The 18,367-nt window shown below is 46.3% G+C and overlaps 1 protein-coding gene across 4 annotated transcripts in view; it reads right to left on the bottom strand.

Annotated features, from left to right (window-relative positions):
* Positions 1-6,567: 6,567 nt before the first annotated feature.
* Positions 6,568-18,367, bottom strand: part of LOC144269025 (P-selectin-like) — a 44,188-nt gene continuing 32,388 nt past the window's right edge. For 3 of the 4 annotated variants that reach the window (XM_077824471.1, XM_077824472.1, XM_077824474.1), the window contains 5 exons: positions 17,498-17,683; positions 14,988-15,110; positions 12,716-12,746; positions 11,330-11,385; positions 6,568-7,961 (listed from right to left, as the gene is read on the bottom strand). In XM_077824471.1, coding sequence (XP_077680597.1) covers positions 11,331-11,385; positions 12,716-12,746; positions 14,988-15,110; positions 17,498-17,683 — 395 coding nt within the window. In that variant the 3' untranslated portion in view covers positions 6,568-7,961; position 11,330. The remainder of the gene's footprint in view (positions 7,962-11,329; positions 11,386-12,715; positions 12,747-14,987; positions 15,111-17,497; positions 17,684-18,367) is intronic. The other variant, XM_077824473.1, reaches the window with a different exon arrangement.

The following is an 18,367-nucleotide window of genomic DNA, read 5'->3' as shown; positions in this document are numbered from 1 at the left end:
TCAAGCTATAAAAAACTTAATTGCGCTATTAAACAATAAGAGAATACCATTTATATAAATATTTTTGGCTGGAGTTATCATAGGAAAAATGGGGTTGGTATGGAATTGTATTAAAAGGTTCCAAACTCTGTGTCATAATCCACAGACTTCCATACCACAGGCTCTTCAGTCTCACCTATTGAGCTAGAGGCTCAAGGCAAGGCTCCCTTTTCCCCATTATTATGATTTAGTCTAGGGCTTTCTAGGCCTCGTGACAATTGCACTTGCTTTCTGTAACCAGGGGTAGCACAGCTGTCTGAGCTGCTCCCCAGAGAGGAAGCACACTGCTCCTGTAGCTGCAGGCTTGTGTTCAAAACCAGCAATGTTCCACACAAAGAATATATCTACACATCAGTTAGAGGTGGGATTGCAACATGTGTAGACAGACATACCTCAGCTGGCATTGATTGAGCTCAATGGGAATGTTTACACAGCAACTAGATACCTGCACCTGGCCCATGTCAGTCAACTTGGGCTCCTGGAGCTCAGGCTGCAGGATTGTTTGATTGCTGTGTAGACGTCCAGGCTTGGGCTGGAGCCCAATCTATGCATGCTCCAGTCACACTTCTGATTGCAGTGCAGACAGACCTTAGTTACTGTTTCCTAGTGGGAGGTATACACTGCATGCTCCCAGTGATGATTCCCCAGTTATGTTGAGAGCTATCAGTGACCCACTTCCTCTGAGCTCTTCATCCATCCATCCCTGCTGCATTTCATGCCCCACAGGGGCATACTGAGGACAGGGTGTCTTCCCAGGTTGGTAATGGCTGCATTGTGTACTGTAATATTTAAGGCTGAGCTTTGCGAGATGGGTCTGAATTGCTAACATGTTCTGCCATCTTGTGTCAATTCACTTAAGAGACACTGGTTAAGTTTAAAAGTTTAATGTATATTCTTACTTTGTTACTAACTCTTGAATACAAAAATTGAAACAATTGTAGAAAAATCTGGATTACTTTCTATCACTTTTTTGCAGTTCATCAACCTTGGACTAGATCATTTAACTTTTGGAAACATCCTATTAGGGCAAGGCCCCTTGAGTTTATACTGCACCTGCCTTGGGCTCTAGGGCACAGTTGCCAACTTTCACACAGTAAATAAGCACCCCGACTTTCACAATAAGCCAAAAATCAAGCTAATCCCATTTCAAAACAAGGCCAAAACAAGCCAATCCCCAAGAACCCCAACACTCTATGTGACTAGATCCCCCTGGTGTGCAGTCTAGGACTGTGGTGGGCCTGCTGTGTACCCTTGACTCTTCCCCCCTTCTTGCCCCTGCTTGATAGGAGCTGATAAAAAAAAAAAAGAAGCAACAAGCTACAAGCCAAAAACTAGCCATCAAGCAACTCACAAGCCAATTAAGACAAAAACAAGCCCAATTTCTGTGTTTTTTTTCACAGGTAAAGTAACTTGTTTATATCAGGGTATAAAGATGTATCTAAGAGAGAGTATCTTTGTCCAGCCGAGAGGTGAATGGGAAAGTCCTGCCATTCACTGAGCTTGTCCATTGTCACTGGCATACATGTCATAGTATCCTCGTAGAGTCTGCCAGGTGCTATTACCGTGCTTTGTCAACAATAAACCTGTCCTGACACCTTTGTACGTTAACAGATCTTGTGGTCATTGGGCAGTTCACTCGAGGTCTGCTGTGTCAGCTGTCTGCGTACAGCTGGGGCAGCACACAGGGAGAACACATGCAGCCGAACATATAATCACAGATAACACTGGCAATAATTAGGGGTGTTGTTATGTCTAATGCGCTTTGGAATCTTTTCTCTTTATGTCTAATAAAGGTTATTTGTTTTGTTAAGGAAAGTGAAGTAGGTGTAGGGTGACCGGATAGCAACTGTGAAAAATCGGGATGGGGGTTGGGTCTAATAGGCCCCCATATAAAACAAAGCCCCAAATATCGGGACTGTCCCTATAAAATCGGGACATCTGGTCACCCTAAGTAGGTGCTTTGTGATTCAGTGCACAATATTATTTGCTAAATACATCACTAGAGTTCAAGAGCTTCAGCACTAATGTGGAAATGAGCTGTAGCATATGTAAAATAATCAAGATTTCAACCATCTAACATGGCTTGCAATATGTTCTAATGGTCCCTTGTACCATGAAATTGAAGTCAGCTAAATTCACACTGAGGGTAATTAAGCATTGCAACAGATTACAAAGGAATGTGATAAATTCTCCATTTTAAATCTTTAAATCAGGACTGGTTACGTTTCTTAAAGATATACTCTTGTTCAACTAGTTAATGGCTAGAAATAGGCAGGAATCAGTTGGTGTATTCTTTGGCTTTTTTTATGCAAATATCTCAGAGTAGATGATCATTTGAATCCCATTTGAAGGCCTGTTTTATCTGCTATTTAATTCAAGGTATTGATTTTGCCTTGCTTCTTCCATAGTGCTCAAAAGTAAGATGAGCAAAAACCAGGTTTCACATTCACACTTTTGTTATTGAATTCTACTTTATTGGACCCACTTCTGAAAGACAAAAAAAAGTAAATTACAAGATAGCCAATAAAGTACTAATGCTCCATGTCCATATTTATATTTTTCCGTCTCCCTTACTGATTATTGAGGAAGTACTAGGGTGGCATTGGCAATACAAGAGATTCCTCACCATGTCTGCATAGTAGCTTCAGAAGGAGCAAGGGTGGGCAGCAAGCCTGGCATTCTACAAAGTTATTATTCAACATTCATAGACTGTTGTAAATTGGGTTCAGTTCTCCTCCAAATATTTTGTGCAAAAAAGTGGAGGTTTGGGGGAGGAGGCGGGAGTTGGGACAGTCTTGCCAGGAAACTTTGGAGGAGAAAGGCAAATATGGAGAAGTCATCAAACACTGTGTACATCTACAGTACGAAATTATTTCGAAATTATTCTATTCGAATTTTCAGAAGCTATTTTATACATTCGGTCTTGTGTGTCCCCACAAAAGTGCGTGAATTCGGCGGAGTGCATCCACAGTACTGAGGCTAGCATCGAATCTCGGAGAGGTGCACTGTGGGTAGCTATCCCACAGTTCCCACGGTCCCCGCCGCCCATTGGAATTCTGGGTTAAGCTCCCAGTGCATGATGGGGCAAAAACATTCTCGCAGGTGTTTCTGGGTGTGTGTCGTCAGTTGCTCCTCCCGCCATGAAAGCTACGGCAGACAATCGTTTTACACCTTTTTGGTGTGTAGATGCCATACTGCTTTCAGCAGATGGTGCAGTATGGTGCTCCGCTTCTCTCCTGGTACTATGAATCCACCTCGCATTTCCTCTTGTCTTTCTATGTAATCTCTGTAAGTATCTACTCTTTCTCTTCCTCATCGACCACTTCCAACACCAACTCTGCTCTCCCACTCTTGCCACGCTACTGAGCTTCTCCATGTTGTCTGTCCTGGGCTCCCGCTTCCGTGAAAGCTACAGAAGACAACCATTTCCCACCTTTTTTCAGCTGTCGTGAACCAAACAGCGCCTCTTCCGCTGCCACTCTGCTCTCCTACGTTTCACACCCTTTTTCCAGGATTACCCATGCAGGCACCATAGCGCAGCAAGCATGGAGCCTGCTCAGATCTCCACTGCAGTTTTGACCATTGTAAATATCTCACACATTATCCAGCAGTATGTGCAATACCTGCAAAACCGGGCGAGGAAGCCACGACAGTGCGATTATTATACTGATGAGGACATGGACACAGACGTTCCCTAGAAGCATGGCATGTGGCGTTTGGGAGATCATGGTGGCATTGGGCCAGGTTCATGCCGTGGAATGCCGATTCTGGGCCTGGGAAACAAGTACAGACTGGTGGGACCGCATAGTGTTGCCAGTGTGGGATGATTCCCAGTGGCTGCAAAACTTTCATATGTGTAGGGCCACTTTCATGGAACTTTGTGACTTGCTGTCCCCTGCCCTGAAGCACAAAGACACCAAAATGAGAGCAGCCCTCACAGTTGAGAAGTGAGTGGTCATAGCCCTGTGGAAGCTTGCAACACCTGACAGCTACTGGTCAGTCAGGAATCAGTTTGGAGTGGGCAAATCTACTGTGGGGGCTGCTGTGCTGCAAGTAGCCAACGCAATCATTGACCAGCTGCTATCAAGGGTAGTGACTTTGGGATATGTGCAGACCATTGTGGATGGCTTTAATGCGCTGGGGTTCCCTAACTGCGGCGGGGCGATAGACGGAACGCATATCCCTAACTTGGCCCCGGAACACCAGGGCGTTCTGGTGTAAACTGCAGGGCGTAAACTGCAAGGGGTACTTTTCCATGGTGCTGCAAGCATTGGTGGATCACAAGGGACATTTCACCGACATCAACGTGGGATGGCCGGGAAGGGTACATGACGCTCGCATCTTCAGGAACTCTGGTCTGTTTCAAAAGCTGCAGGAAGGGACTTTATTCCCAGACCAGAAAATTACTGTTGGGGATGTTGAAATGCCTATAGTTATCCTCGGGGACCCAGCCTACCCCTTAATGCCATGGCTCATGAAGCCAGACACAGGCACCCTGGACAATAGTAAGGAGCAGTTCAACTATAGGCTGAGCAAGTGCAGAATGGTGGTAGAATGTGCTTTTGGACTTTTAAAAGCTCTCTGGCTCTGTTTGCTGACTAGGTTAGATCTCAGCACAACCAATATTCCAATTGTAATTGCTGCTTGTTGTGTGCTCCACAATATGTGTGAGAGTAAGGGGGAGACGTTTATGGTGGGGTGGGAGCATAGGCGTGTGCAGCACATTTCATTAGGGTGTGCACCCAGGGAATTTTTTTTTTAAAGGCAAACATTTATTGAATACTCAATCATAAAGGACATTTTTATTCATCAAACTAACTAAAGAAACTAAAACTTAACTAAACTTATTTTTTTTAAAATTAACAACTAAACTTTACTTAAAAAATGAGACACAAAATACCAAATTTTTGCTGAAAGTGATAACCAGGCGTATACAAAGATACAGTCAATTTTCATGATCTTTATCTTTAACCAGATAATGAGCTAACCCAAATTGACCAAAACAGATTAAGCTTTCTTCATCTTTCTGTCCTAGAGAATGAGATATCGCTCACCAGGTGTTGTGGACTTAAATTCCTCAATCACATCATTGTAATTAACTGACGAAGCCAATTCTCGTTCAGTGTACAAAATCATGAGTGAGTCGACGCGCTGTTGGGACATTGTCCTTCTTAGTTTGTTTTTTACATGTGCTAGTTTCGAAAAGGCTCTTTCACATGAACAGCTTGTCTGCTCCTTTTCTTATCTTAACAATGAGCTGATCCATATTTTAAAATTAAAAGGGGGTATCATGCGATTGAATTAAAACGTAAAGCCACGGGCTTGTTATGCTATTTCAGTAGCGTACACGCAACAAAGATTACAAACATTGCAGACACTGCGCTGGGCATGCCTGATGCTGCCGCTTACATAGATAAAAGAATTTTCTAGAATAGTAGTTGGAGGGGAGGGGAGGACCAATGGTAACGCAGCGCCGCAGTAGTGGGGATGCATGCTGCGAGCAAATGCAGGCTTTCTATATAGAGTGTATCATGCGATTAAATTAAAACGCAAAGCCACTTTTTTTTTTTTTTGAGACATTAGGGCAGGCATGGGCAAACTTTTTGGCCTGAGGGCCACATCAAAGTTCCAAAATTGTATGAAGGGCCAGGTAGGGAAGGCTGTGCCTCCCCAAACAGCCTGGCCCTGCCCTCTATCCAACCCCCACCCACTTCCTGCCCCCTGACTGCCCACCTCAGAATCCCCGACCCATCCTGCTCCTTGTCCCCAGACACCCCCCCAAAGACCCCCCCTCAACCACCACCCCGGGACCCCACCCCTCACCAACCCCACCTGCTCCCTGTCCCCTGAGTGCCCCAACCCCTATCCACACACACACCCCCACCTCCTGACAGATCCCTGGAACTCCCACGATCCAACCCCCCGTTCTCTGTCCCCTGACCCCCCCCCGAACCTCTGCCCCATCCAACCCCCCCCTCCCTGTCCCCTGACTGTCCCCAGGACTCCCTGCCCCTTATCCAACCCCCACACCTGGCCCCAGCCCCCTTACCATGCTGTTTACCCCGGCCTCCCCCTCCTCCAGAGCCTCAGCATGCCACGTCCAGGAGCGGCCCTGGACAGCGCTGCAGCGGTGTGGCTCTGGCAGGACCAGTCCTGGACGCGGCGCTCTGAGACGCCGGGGACTGGGGGAAGGCGGGGACGGGGCTGCGGGGGGGTGGGGGGGAGCCTCCCTGGCTGGGAGCTCAGGTGGGCCGGGCAGGACGAGCTTGCCCACTCCTTCACTGGGGTGTGCTTGGGCACACCCGACACACCCCATACGGACGCCTATGAGTGGGAGGTTGAGGCAACTCGCCTGGAGGCCAATTTCGCACAGCCAGAAAACAGTAGAGGAGCGCAGCAGGGTGCGCTGCGCATCAGAGAAGCTTTGAAAGCAGTTTTATGACTGGCCAGGGTATGGTGTGACAGTTGTGTTTTATTTCTCTTGAAGTTACCCGCCCCCTATATATATGAAAGGAAATAAAGTCACAATTGTTTAAAAACCGTTCTTTATTATTTGTTGCACAACACATTGAGAGAAATCAGAAGGTAGACCGGGCTTTTGGGGGGGTGTGGGGGGGTTACTGGGGGAGCGGGGTGGAGGAGGATAAACCCTACAGGGTGAAAACCCAGAAGTGAAATACTTCACCTGCCCAAAAAAAACCCTTTCATTTTTAAAAAGAAAAAATCTTGCCTGACCAGAGCACCCTCCTACACCCCAAACTCCTTATCCCCAGCCCCACCCCAGAGCCCACACCCCCAACCAGAGCCCTCAACCCCTCCCGCACCCCAACCCCAATTTTGTGAGCATTCATGGCCCACCATACAATTTCTATTCCCAGATGTGGCCCCCAGGCCAAAAAGTTTGCCCACCCCTGGACTAGAAAGTGATTGAGGGTGTAGACACTAGGGCCCAGGTCTGGAGGACCTTTTCAAGCATCCAATAGGCAGATGGATGAAGGAACAAGTGGCTTGGGGACATGGGCAGCAGGTATGATAGGCTGGGGGAGGCTGAGCCTCCCCAAACAGCCAGGTGTGGCCCCAACCACACTCTGTCCCCAGTCCCCTCCTGCTTCCCACTCTGTGAGCGACTCTTCCCCTGTGCCATCATGGCCCCAGCTGGGGTTGGTGCTGGGGTCGTGCTGCCCACCCTTCTGGTGCTCTGGGGGCTAGGGAAGCTGGGGCCACACTGCTGGGCCACCTGACACGCCAAGGCCGGGGAGGCTGGGGCCACGCTGCAGGGCCTCCTGGTGATCCAGGGCTGGGGGGTGGGGGGACTGTGCTGCCTGGCTTCCGGCATTCTGGGCCTGGGGGTGGGGAGCTGGGGTCATGCTGCTGGGCCTTCTGGTGTGCCGGGGGTGGGGCTGGGGCTGGGGCCACATTGCTTGGCCTCCCAGCACTCTGGGGCTGATGCGGGGTGGGGCGGTTGCCACGCTGCCTGGCCTCCCTGTGCTCTGGGGCTGAGGGGTGGCAGCTGGGGGTGCTAGCCTGGGGCAGGGGCCAGCGGCCACTGTGGGGGGTCTCTGGGCTCTGGCGGGCGTGGAAGGTGCAGGGTTTCAGGTAGAAGGGTCGGGACAGGTGGGCTAACCTCCCCGAGCCAATGATTCACCTGCCACCCATGCTTGGGGACCTTTACATGATATAACTGGATTGTGAACCAAAGCCCAGTGTCAGAGAAAAAACAAGCCAGGATTTCAGATCAGGCCGGGATGTGTGCACCAGAGTTAGTTTAATCCCTGACTGTGAGTTCTTGGGCTGGATGATGGCAGAGCTGAGCTGAGGAGTAAGGTATAAAAACAGCTTCTAAAAGGATTGAGGCATGAGTACCATCTTCAGGTCCTTTCACTTCCAGTGATCTTCTCTCCTGGGGGCATCTTCTGCTTTAGCTATAATGAATATAAATAAGAAATCACCCAAAGGAAAATTTCTTTCAGAGTTTGGTAAAGTTCATTTTATTCATTTCTGAGTTATTGACATGCTGGTGGGGTGAATGGGGGATGGGGAGGGGAGTTGTTCTCATTTACTGAAGAGTTTCCAGACACCTTTTTAGGACTAGGCTAGGACTTTCTACTACATTTTGCATGGTGTACCAACTTGTAGAGCTTGTGCATGTATCCAAAACAGCTCCTCTAGCACAGGGGTGCTCACCCTTTTCCATGTCATGACCCCATGTCACAATAGAAAAGTGTTTCATGATACTCCTCCCATCTACCCTAAGAGAAAGGGGGGTGGCCATGATGCACAGGTTGAGAACCTTTGCAGTAGTGCATGTTGTTTAGACAGTAAAACAAACACACATTGAACCATGTTGGATTTTCATGTAACAAGCTGTAGAAGAGTGTCTTTGTCTGCCTCTAGTGGCCAGTTCACATATGACCATTTGGCAACTATGTCTGGGTTAATTTAAAAATTCCATTTTGCTATGTGCAATATCATATGTAATTATAACAGTCACTGTGAATGAGCTCAGCTGTTTGCTAACAGAATCCTGGCATTTAGTGAACAGATTGTGTCTGGAAAGGTGTGATGGGGGCATAGGTATGGCATGGCAGCTGTGCTGCTTATTGCTCTGTAGTGTAGACACTTGCTAGTGTAGACACGTGGGTTTTTCTATCACTGTGATTAATCCACCCCCTTGAAAGGCGGTAACTTGGCCAATTGAAGAATTCTTCTATTGACATATTGGTGTCTACACCAGGGCTTAGATCAACTTTTAGGTATAGACCAGGCCACAGAAACCTGTGTGGGGAGGGGAGATGCTGGAATTCCCTCCCTGGTTGAACTGCTATTTTCCTCCAGCTGACCACCTGACAGAGACATACTGGCTGCACAAGGGCTCCAGACCACTGCCAGAAAAAGAAGACATGCTGGAGGAGTGCGCAGGAGGGGCTTGTCTTCCCACCAGGACCCTGATGAAAACACCAGAGGACTCAAAGGAGTGATGAGGACTTGGAGGGAGAGAATTGCATGCAAATGTTTCTTGTTTTGGCTTAGATCTGTAACTCTTGTGCTGTCTAAAAGTAAAGTGTGTGTATTTATAAAGTTCCTTTGCAAAGACTCTGTGTTCCTTGATTTAATTGTCATGTGGTCCCTAAAGAGCTAAATTAAAAACTGTAGTGCCCACGAAGGAAACCAAAGGCTGAGTCCCATACAGCAGACTAATGACTATCCAGAGTGGAAACTTAGCCAGGGCTGTAACAGAAGGTAAGCTGCTGCCACCAGCTAACTGGACTCCTTTAGCCCATGTTCCCTCACCTTGAGTTGTCCCTGGGGATTAAAACCAGCACCAAAAGCATGAGCTTCTCCCATCTGAGCTAAAGGACTAACTTCTCTAGCAGTCACAGACTCATATTCACAAACATGAACCCCAGCCACAAGAGAAGACAAAAACCCACTTGGCTAGTGTATTCCAGTCACATAAATTTCATTCCAATGTGAGATTGTTTTAACAGAGGCAGGAGCAGGGCTTTGTATATACCACAGAAATACATATATGCAGTGTTGCAGCTGTGGCAGTCCCAGGATATTAGAGAGACAAGTAGGGTGAGGTAATATCTTTTATTGGACCAACTTCTGTTGGTGAGAGAGACAAGATTTTGAGCCACACAGAGCTCTTCAGGTCTGGAAAAGGTAGTTGAAGACTCACAACTAAATGCAAGATGGAACAGACTGTTTAGCATAAATAGTTAGCACGTATTTTAAGGGACCATTCAAGTTGGAGTGACCTAAAAACACCTTCCATTAAACTCTCTCTGGAACACTCCCACACTAATATCAACTTGGTGGACACCACAATCAGCTTTAACAGTGGAACCCTACAGACAACTGTGGGCAGGTCTTCACTACCTGCAGATAACTCGATCCTTGAACGTGCTCCCCGTCAACTCCGGAACTCCAGCTCGCGAGAGGCGGAAGCAGAGTCAACAGGGGAGTGGCAGCGATAGATTCGCCGCCATCTTCACGGCCAGGTAAGTCAACCTAAGATACGCCGACTTCAGCTACACTATTTGCATAGCTGAAGTTGTATATACCGCCTCCCCGCCCCGCCTTCAGTGTAGACCAGAGCTAAATATAAGAAATCCATTAATCACCACTCCTACCTTCACAGATCCAGTAACCCCCCCCAAACACACCCAAAAATCTGTTATCTACCCCTACACATTCAGATACCACAGAATATGCTCCGAGGAGAAAGACTGGGATATACAACTTAACACATTCAAAAGTGACTTCATCAAACAAGGAGCTCCACCAGAGAAATAGATTGCATCATGCACCACCCAAATACCCGAAGAAAACCTGCATCAATACAGAAATATAACCCCCTCCGACTGCACATGCCTGGTTGTCACCTACTACCCCACACTGGAACCCATATGGGGTATCATCAAACAAATACAACCCATAATTGATGGGGTCCCCATCCTGAAATAAACTTTTTCTGAACTCCCTCTTCTGGCCTTCAGTCAAGGCCCAACCTCTCCAAGTGCATCATTGGAAGCAAGCTCCCCGCAGACAAGAGACACCAACTGAAAATGGCACCAGCCCCTGCCAGAACAACAGATACAAAACTTGTAGACATAAATCCACAGCTAAAATGATCAACGCCCTCACAACACACCTTTCAAGATCCATGGATCCTACTCATGCCTATCATAATAGGTGGTATACCTCATCCAGTGTACTAAATGCCCCAATAAAAACTATGGGGTGAAACCAGACAGTCACTAAGCTCTTGAATGAGTCACACAGTAAAATGATGAAAGACAAAAATATCACATCATGTGTGGGTGAACACTTTTCACAAAGTGATCGCTATATCTGACCTATCAGTCCTCATCCTCAAAAGAAACCTACACAACACTTTCAAAAGATGAGCCTGGCAGCTTAAATTCATAACTCTGCTAGACACTAAAAATCATGGACTGAACAGAGACACTAGATTTATGGCTCATTACAACAATCTACTACCCACTAACCCCCTCTTTTTGTCCTATGACTGCATATGTGTTAATGGGCCACTTTACCTTGAATGGTCCCTTAGAATATGTGCTAACTACTTATGCTAAACAATCTGTTCCATCTTGCATTTAGAGGCTTGGAGTATATTTCCCAGACCTGAAGAAGAGCTCTGTGTGCTCGAAATCTTGTCTCTCTCACCAACAGAAGTTGGTCCAATAAAAGATATTACCTTACCCACTCTGTCTCATAGAAATAAATAAGCATTTCGAGATTGATTTCTCTGACAGTTTACCTTACAAGTTGGAGTCAAACGTTGCATTTGTAAAGACACCAGTTACTCCCAGGTCACTAGACAACAACAGAAACACACTGGTATAAACCTGGAGTGATAGGAAATGAGAGAACTCCACCATAGGTCAAAAAAGCCCTTTTCTCTCTTAAGGAGCTAGTTCTTTCACCCTAGGCAAAGTAAGAATTGGGGCACAGATGTGGCAGCTCCTGAAGACTCACACATTTTCCTGAATGAGCCACTCCATCTGTGTCTGGGAGGATGTGTTATCAGAGTCTCTTTATCCCCTGAATGTGGTGCTGTAACCAGTCATGATTGCACATAAATTTTGTACCTGTGTTCATATGGATCCATATTACAAGTAAACAGCAATGAACTTAATGCCCCCATCTTGTGAGCCATTCTCATGTCTATTGTTTACAAAACCTTTACTGCCCTTCCAGGCCTAAGCCTGCACTTCACAGAAAGACAGGGTCTAACAAAACAACACAATACGTGGGTCATCCTCAGGGACTCCATGCCACGATGTTTTTGGCTTCATGGTGGAACACACTTTAAATTCTCACAGCGTGGATTATAACAGAGACCCCTGTTAAAACTGCAATTTTTAAAGGACCCAATGAAAGAAATGGCTCTCTGTGTTATTATTTTAAATACTGGAATTTAGTAATAAAAAATCATGGTATATGTAACAGGCAAGACAATCCCATTGACCAGGACAGGACTCCTATAGAGCCCTAGCTCATTCTGTTGGCATTTACTGACTAGTTGTTTACAATGTGTATGCAAAAAGAAAAGGAGTACTTGTCGCACCTTAGAGACTAACCAATTTATTTGAGCATGAGCTTTCGTGAGCTACAGCTCACTTCATCGGATGCATACCGTGGAATGCATGTAATACCGTGTATGCAGTCCCATTAGCAACACATGCAAAACAGTGCACCCTGCCTTTGTTTGGAACACTGGCAAATCATTGTTAAAAATGCACCTATCATGCCAAAGGCTCATCATTTGGTCTAATCAAAACCAGTTTTCATTGTAAATCTCAAAGCCCATGTTGAGAAGGTGTCTATGTCCCTGCTAGACTTCAGCTTTCTAGCCTCAGCTGGTTCAGCACTACAGTTATTGATGTAAGGACTATATGACGTTTTATGATGAGGGAAAGTGCCCTACGCACCTCGTGCTTGATACCATAAACCATTCCTGTTCAGACTTTCAAAAAAATTCACTTTTGGGGTTGGGCACGAATGTTTCACTCCAAAAGCCTAAAATTTTTGGAAGGGCTTGGTGAGGAAAAACAGGGGACTGGCAAGCTCCATGGTAGCTGCAATGCTCATGAAAGCCATGGTACAAGTTAGAGTGATCAGCACACAAAGCACATTGTCTTACCTGGTGGGATTCAGCAGTGTTTTTTCTTCCTCTGATGATGGAGTTGAAACATCCATGGGATGGTGCAGAAACAACAACAACAAAACAGATCTCATCAGTGAAGGGTATGGTAAGCATGTGGGATAAAGCAGTCTCTGACAGACTAACTTCTCACCTTGGCTTCCGAGAGCAAATTCTGAGATGGTTAGTGGAGATAAACTGTGCTCAGGTACATATGCCCCCCATGTAACGTTATATATCTCGGGGGAACACCCTATACCCCCATGTTCATCCTTATAATATGATTGCGTGGTATCCAAAGTTTGTCATGTCGAGTTGAAGTTATGAATATTGGCTATGTACTTGTATCTCAATGTGTTTGATTCTAAGTAACATTAGTAAAGCATTTGGTCAGCTTCTTGAGAAGAATTTGCAGATTAAGTGCCCAGTCAAAAAATACTTAACTGACAATGGAACTTGGGAAACAGCAATCAATAAATGAGAAGTCTTCTGGGACATTCAAGATAGCATGTGAGCAATGGCTGCTGCCTGCAAACTGAGTCATGCATGAACATGTGACTTGCCCAGGTGGCTACAAACTCCATCTTGTTGCTGTGATTTTGCACTGGAGAACAAACGAGTTTCCACCCATAAGGGAAAGAACGGAAAAGGCCCTGGATACCCCTCCATTTTGTCTTCAATCCTGCTTCTTACTTCTGGAGGAATCTTGCTACAAACTGAAGCTCTGAACAAAGGACTGAATGACCCATCCCAGCTGTGGATGTACTCCAGAGATTTCATTTGAACTTGCAGTTTATTCCAGCACTGCTATAAACCTGAACCAAGAACTTTGCCATTACTGTATGTAATTGATTCCGTTTAACCAATTTTAACTCTCATCTATATTTCTTTCTTTTACGAATAAGCCTTTAGATTTTAGATTCTAAAGGACTGGCAACAGCGTGATTTGTGGGTAAGATCTGACCTGTGTATTGACCTGGGTCTGGGGCTTGGTCTTTTGGGATCAGGAGAACCTTTTTTCTTTTACTGGGGTATTGGTTTTCATAACCCTTTATCCCCATAAGGAGTGGCTGCTGGTGGTGATATTGGGAAACTGGAGTGTCTAAGGGAATTGCTTGTATGACTTTTGGTTAGCCAGTGGGGTGAGACCAAAGTCTTCTCTGCTTGGTTGGTTTGATGTGCCTTAGAAGTGGAGAAAACCCAGTCTTAGGCTGTAACTGCCCTGCTCTAAGCAATTTGTCCTGAATTGACACTCTCAGTTGTGTCGCGCCAGAGGCCTCATCGTTACAGTAGTTAATGCATTTCTTTGTTTATTCTACCTGAAGTAGTGCATTTAGTTTGAAGCGTGTCAGAGACTCCCCTTGGGATAAGCCTGGTACGTATCAATTTCTTTGTTAAATTGATGAACTCATATAAACTTGCAGCATCCAGGGGCATAACTGACTCACCGCCTAGATATTGGCTAGCGTCATTCGGTTGCACAATCAAAGCAGCGGCTGGCCAAAAGTACTCACTCACATAGCTGGGAGCAGCTTAAGTGCCAGAGGCTGTGCGGGAACAACCAGGGTGTGGGGTTCCCACAGCAGAGCAGGGTAAGGATTGGAGTGACCTAGCAGATCACCGGTCCAGATAACACCAAGGGAAGTCACACCCCACATGGCTAGACTCCATGCCTGAGCAGAGGGAAGAGAACTGGGACCACCTTAATGATGCGATCTGAGCTAAGGGGCATGGATACAAGGCCTCTGGGACAGGTGAGATTATTATTAGGCGGGCCCAGCAGAGCAAGGTGCAGCTGACAGGGCTCCTATCTCTCTGTTGGGGCTTTGTTTACCTCCTGAGGAAAAGGAACGGCATTGGTTACCCTCAGAAAGGGTTCCAGCATGCCAGCCTTCTGTATTTCAGACCTTTGGACCTCCCTGAAAATAGTGGCAGCAGCCACACTGGTTCTGTTGACTTCGGTGGGGGTTGGCTCAGCCCCTTCATCTCACCAAGCCTCATCAGGGACAAAGATGCTGCTGCCCTCAGCCATGTGAGGCAGAATAGAATCCAGCTCCTACCTCAGCTATGCTGGGTCTGCAGAGCTGAGGAGAGGGTGTACTTTTGTCCATAAATAGGCACGCAGGGATGAACCACATGGACTAATAAGGGGCCATCTTGAATCATTTTTCTGACCTTAACTGCACTTCTTCAAGGGATAAATCACCTGTTTCCAGGCAAATGCCCACAGCAGTAATGACCAAAGGCACAAAAAAAGCCATGTATTTCTTACCTTTGTCACTGAGACGCTTGATTAGCAGAGCTATGAGCATTCCTGTCAGCAATAGGGCCACAAGGGCCACAGCTCCACCACCCATGTAAAGCAGGACTTGCTTGAAATAGGGAGCTGCCTCTTCTGAAATAAATTCCCAGGCCAACGTGTTAGGATTCAGATCACTGGGTGTAAAATTTTCAAAAGAACCTAAGCGTCTTAGGGCCAGATTTTCAAAGGTATTTAGGTCCCTAGTGAGACAAACAGGACCTAGTGGGATTGACAAAAGCACCTAAGAAGGTGAGGTGCTGAACTCTGGGAGTTGTATGCCTCTGACATTCCCACTAGGACCTTGTCTGTGTCTTTAGGTGCCTCGATACTTTTAAAAATCTGGCCCTAAGTGACTTGGATAGCTAGGTCACTTTTCAAAAGTGACGTAGGCACTTAATAGGACTTAGCTGTCTAAGTCACTTAGACCTTGCAATGCTGAATGAAGCAACACGTAAATACCTTTAAAAAACTGAGCTTTAGACTCTTGAATCCCATTGAAAGTTACTGGGACCCCTGCTCCTAAATCAGATGAAATTAAGAGTTGATAAATGCAAAGTAATACATTCTGGACGGAGGAGTGCTGGAACCTAGGTAGAAGTGGGGGGCCTGCAAGGCCTTGCTTCCTCCATGGCCTCACCCCTGCCTTCCTCTTCCCCCACGGCCCCGCCTCCCCTGTGGTGGAGGGTCCGGGGCTCTCCACAGTGGGCGTGCTCCTTGGATGGCTCTTATCACTACGTGACCAGTTGTCCTGATTTTATAGGGACAGTCCTGATATTCGGGGCTTTTTCTTATATTAGCGCGTATTACCCCCCAAACCCTGTCCTGATTTTTCACACTTGCTATCTGGTCACCCTACTTACCACGGCCCAGCTCAGGCTTCTAGCAGGGCCTTGGGGGGAAAAGGAGGAGCAGGGGGCGGGGCCATGGAGAGTGGCCAGGACTAGTGGTGAGGGGGAGCTAAGGCCCACCTCAGTCCCCCACTGGGAAGAGGCTGGTGCTGTGGGCAGGGGCTGAGCTTTGCAGTTGGGGAACTGATCATCAGCTGCTCACTGTGAAACGCAGCCCCTACCTCCGCCACTCTGTGCCTGCCTGGGCTTGCAGTTTGGGGATACAACGTGGCCCCCTGCCCCCACAACTACGTCCATGTAAAAAGTGGGTGGATATAGCCGGTTCTGGCACCCTTGGCTGGAGGGAATAAATCCATCCATCCATCCATCCATCTACCCCATCCATCATACTGAGTTATAAATAAGCTGTGTGACCTAAGGAAATAGACTTGGGCATCACTAGGGACAATTCAATGGAGAGTGCTGTTCTGCTTTATGTGCAGTGGCGGTCAACAAACCAAACAAATTGTTAGGGTGCAAATGAAACTGGATGGAGCATAATATGGAAAATATAGAGCAGCATTATAGAAAGGAATGGGATGCCCTTGCATGGGATGCTATGTGAAGTGCTGCTCACCCCCCTCAAAAGTGACATCGCAGGATCAGAGCAGGGTGGCTAGAGAGACAAGTTTCAGAGTAACAGCCGTGTTAGTCTGTATTCGCAAAAAGAAAAGGAGTACTTGTGGCACCTTAGAGACTAACCAATTTATTTGAGCATGAGCTTTCGTGAGCTACAGCTCACTACATCCGATGAAGTGAGCTGTAGCTCACGAAAGCTCATGCTCAAATAAATTGGTTAGTCTCTAAGGTGCCACAAGTACTCCTTTTCTTTTAGAGAGACAAGGAGAGAGACTGGGATTGTTGCCATAGAGAGGGGATGGATAAATGAGGACCTGATAAAAGTGACCTGGAGAAGGTACTGGAGAGTGTTCTCCCAGTCTCATAGCATAATGGGACATTCAGTGAAAACGAAAGGTGGCAAATTCAAATCCGATACATGATCACATAGTGCACCAATGTGCTGGTGGTACTCTCACAGATACCAGGGCAGGAGCTTCTCAAGGCCCAGCAAGGCATTTGCTGTTTATACAGATCACAAGAGGATCTGGAGTTGTAACAGAAAACACTAAATACAGAGTCTTGGAGGGACAGACACCCTCTTGCTTGAGTCAACCGCTAACTAGTGGAGCAAATCATCCCACATCTGCCTGCTGTGGGGCTTCTTGCACCTTCCCCAGCAGCATCTGGTGCTGGCTCCTGCCAGAGACAGGATACTGGGCTGAGCTACATGGACATAATGTCTGCTGCCCACTGGCCACCCTTGTGTTCCACTCTCTAGTGCTTGCTGGTTTCACCCAAGTATGAAGCTTTGCAAAGGGATGTAATTATTAGTATATACCTCAAAGGGCCCTGCTCTTCCTGTCACCGAGCCCAGCCTCATTTGGCAGCCCCTACATCTCCTTCCCCACCTTGGGAATGCTCAGTCCCCACCTGAGCATCTCCACGTTCACCCTCTTGTCTCTCTCTGGCAAAGAGCTTGCAAGGGAAAAGCACTGCTCCACGTGGAAGTTAGAACATGGCAAAACAACGTACCTTGGCAGGTAGGCATCTTGTCTGACCAGTGCGCATCAGGCTGGCACCGCACCCTGCTCGTCCCATTGAGGAAGTAGCCCTGAGTGCAGTGGAAGCGACACACTGACCCATAGCTGAAGGATCCCAGAGGGTGGGAGCAATTCATAAGAATTGGCTCTAGGCCCCTCAGCTTGGGGCATCTCATGACTGGAATAAAGAAAACAAATGATGAAATGTTCAGACTAGGGCTGTTGATTAATTGTAGTTAACTCAAGTGATTAACTAAAAAAAATTAATTGTGATTAATCGCAATCTTAATTGCTCTGTTAAACAATAGAATACCAATTGAAATTTATTAAATATTTTGGGTGTTTTTCTACATTTTCAAATATATTGATTTCAATTACAACACAGAATATAGAGTGTACAGTGCTCACTTTATATTATGATTTTTTTATTACAGATATTTGCACAGTAAAAATGATAAACAAAAGAAATAATATTTTTCAGTTCACCTCATACAAGTACCATAATGCAATCTCTTTGTTGTGAAAGTGTAACTTATAAGTGTAGATTTTTGTTTGTTATATAACTGCATTCAAAAACAAAACAATGTAAAACTTTAGAGCTTACAAGTCCACTCAGTCCTATTTCTTGTTCAGCCAATCACTCAGACAAACAAAAAAAACAGGAGTACTTGTGGCACCTTAGAAACTAACAAATTTATTTGAGCATAAGCTTTCATGGGCTACAGCCCACTTCATCAGATGTTTGTTTACATTTAAGGGAGATAAAGCTGCCCGCTTCTTATTTACAATGTGACCTGAAGGTGAGAACAGGCGTTCCCATGGCACTTTTGTAGCAGGCTTTGCAACGTATTTACATTCCAGA

Source organism: Eretmochelys imbricata, chromosome 8, assembly GCF_965152235.1.
Source record: "Eretmochelys imbricata isolate rEreImb1 chromosome 8, rEreImb1.hap1, whole genome shotgun sequence".
NCBI lineage: Eukaryota > Metazoa > Chordata > Testudines > Cheloniidae > Eretmochelys > Eretmochelys imbricata.
The sequence above is the reverse complement of the archived record's forward strand: the minus strand, read 5'-3'. Positions and strand labels throughout refer to the sequence as shown.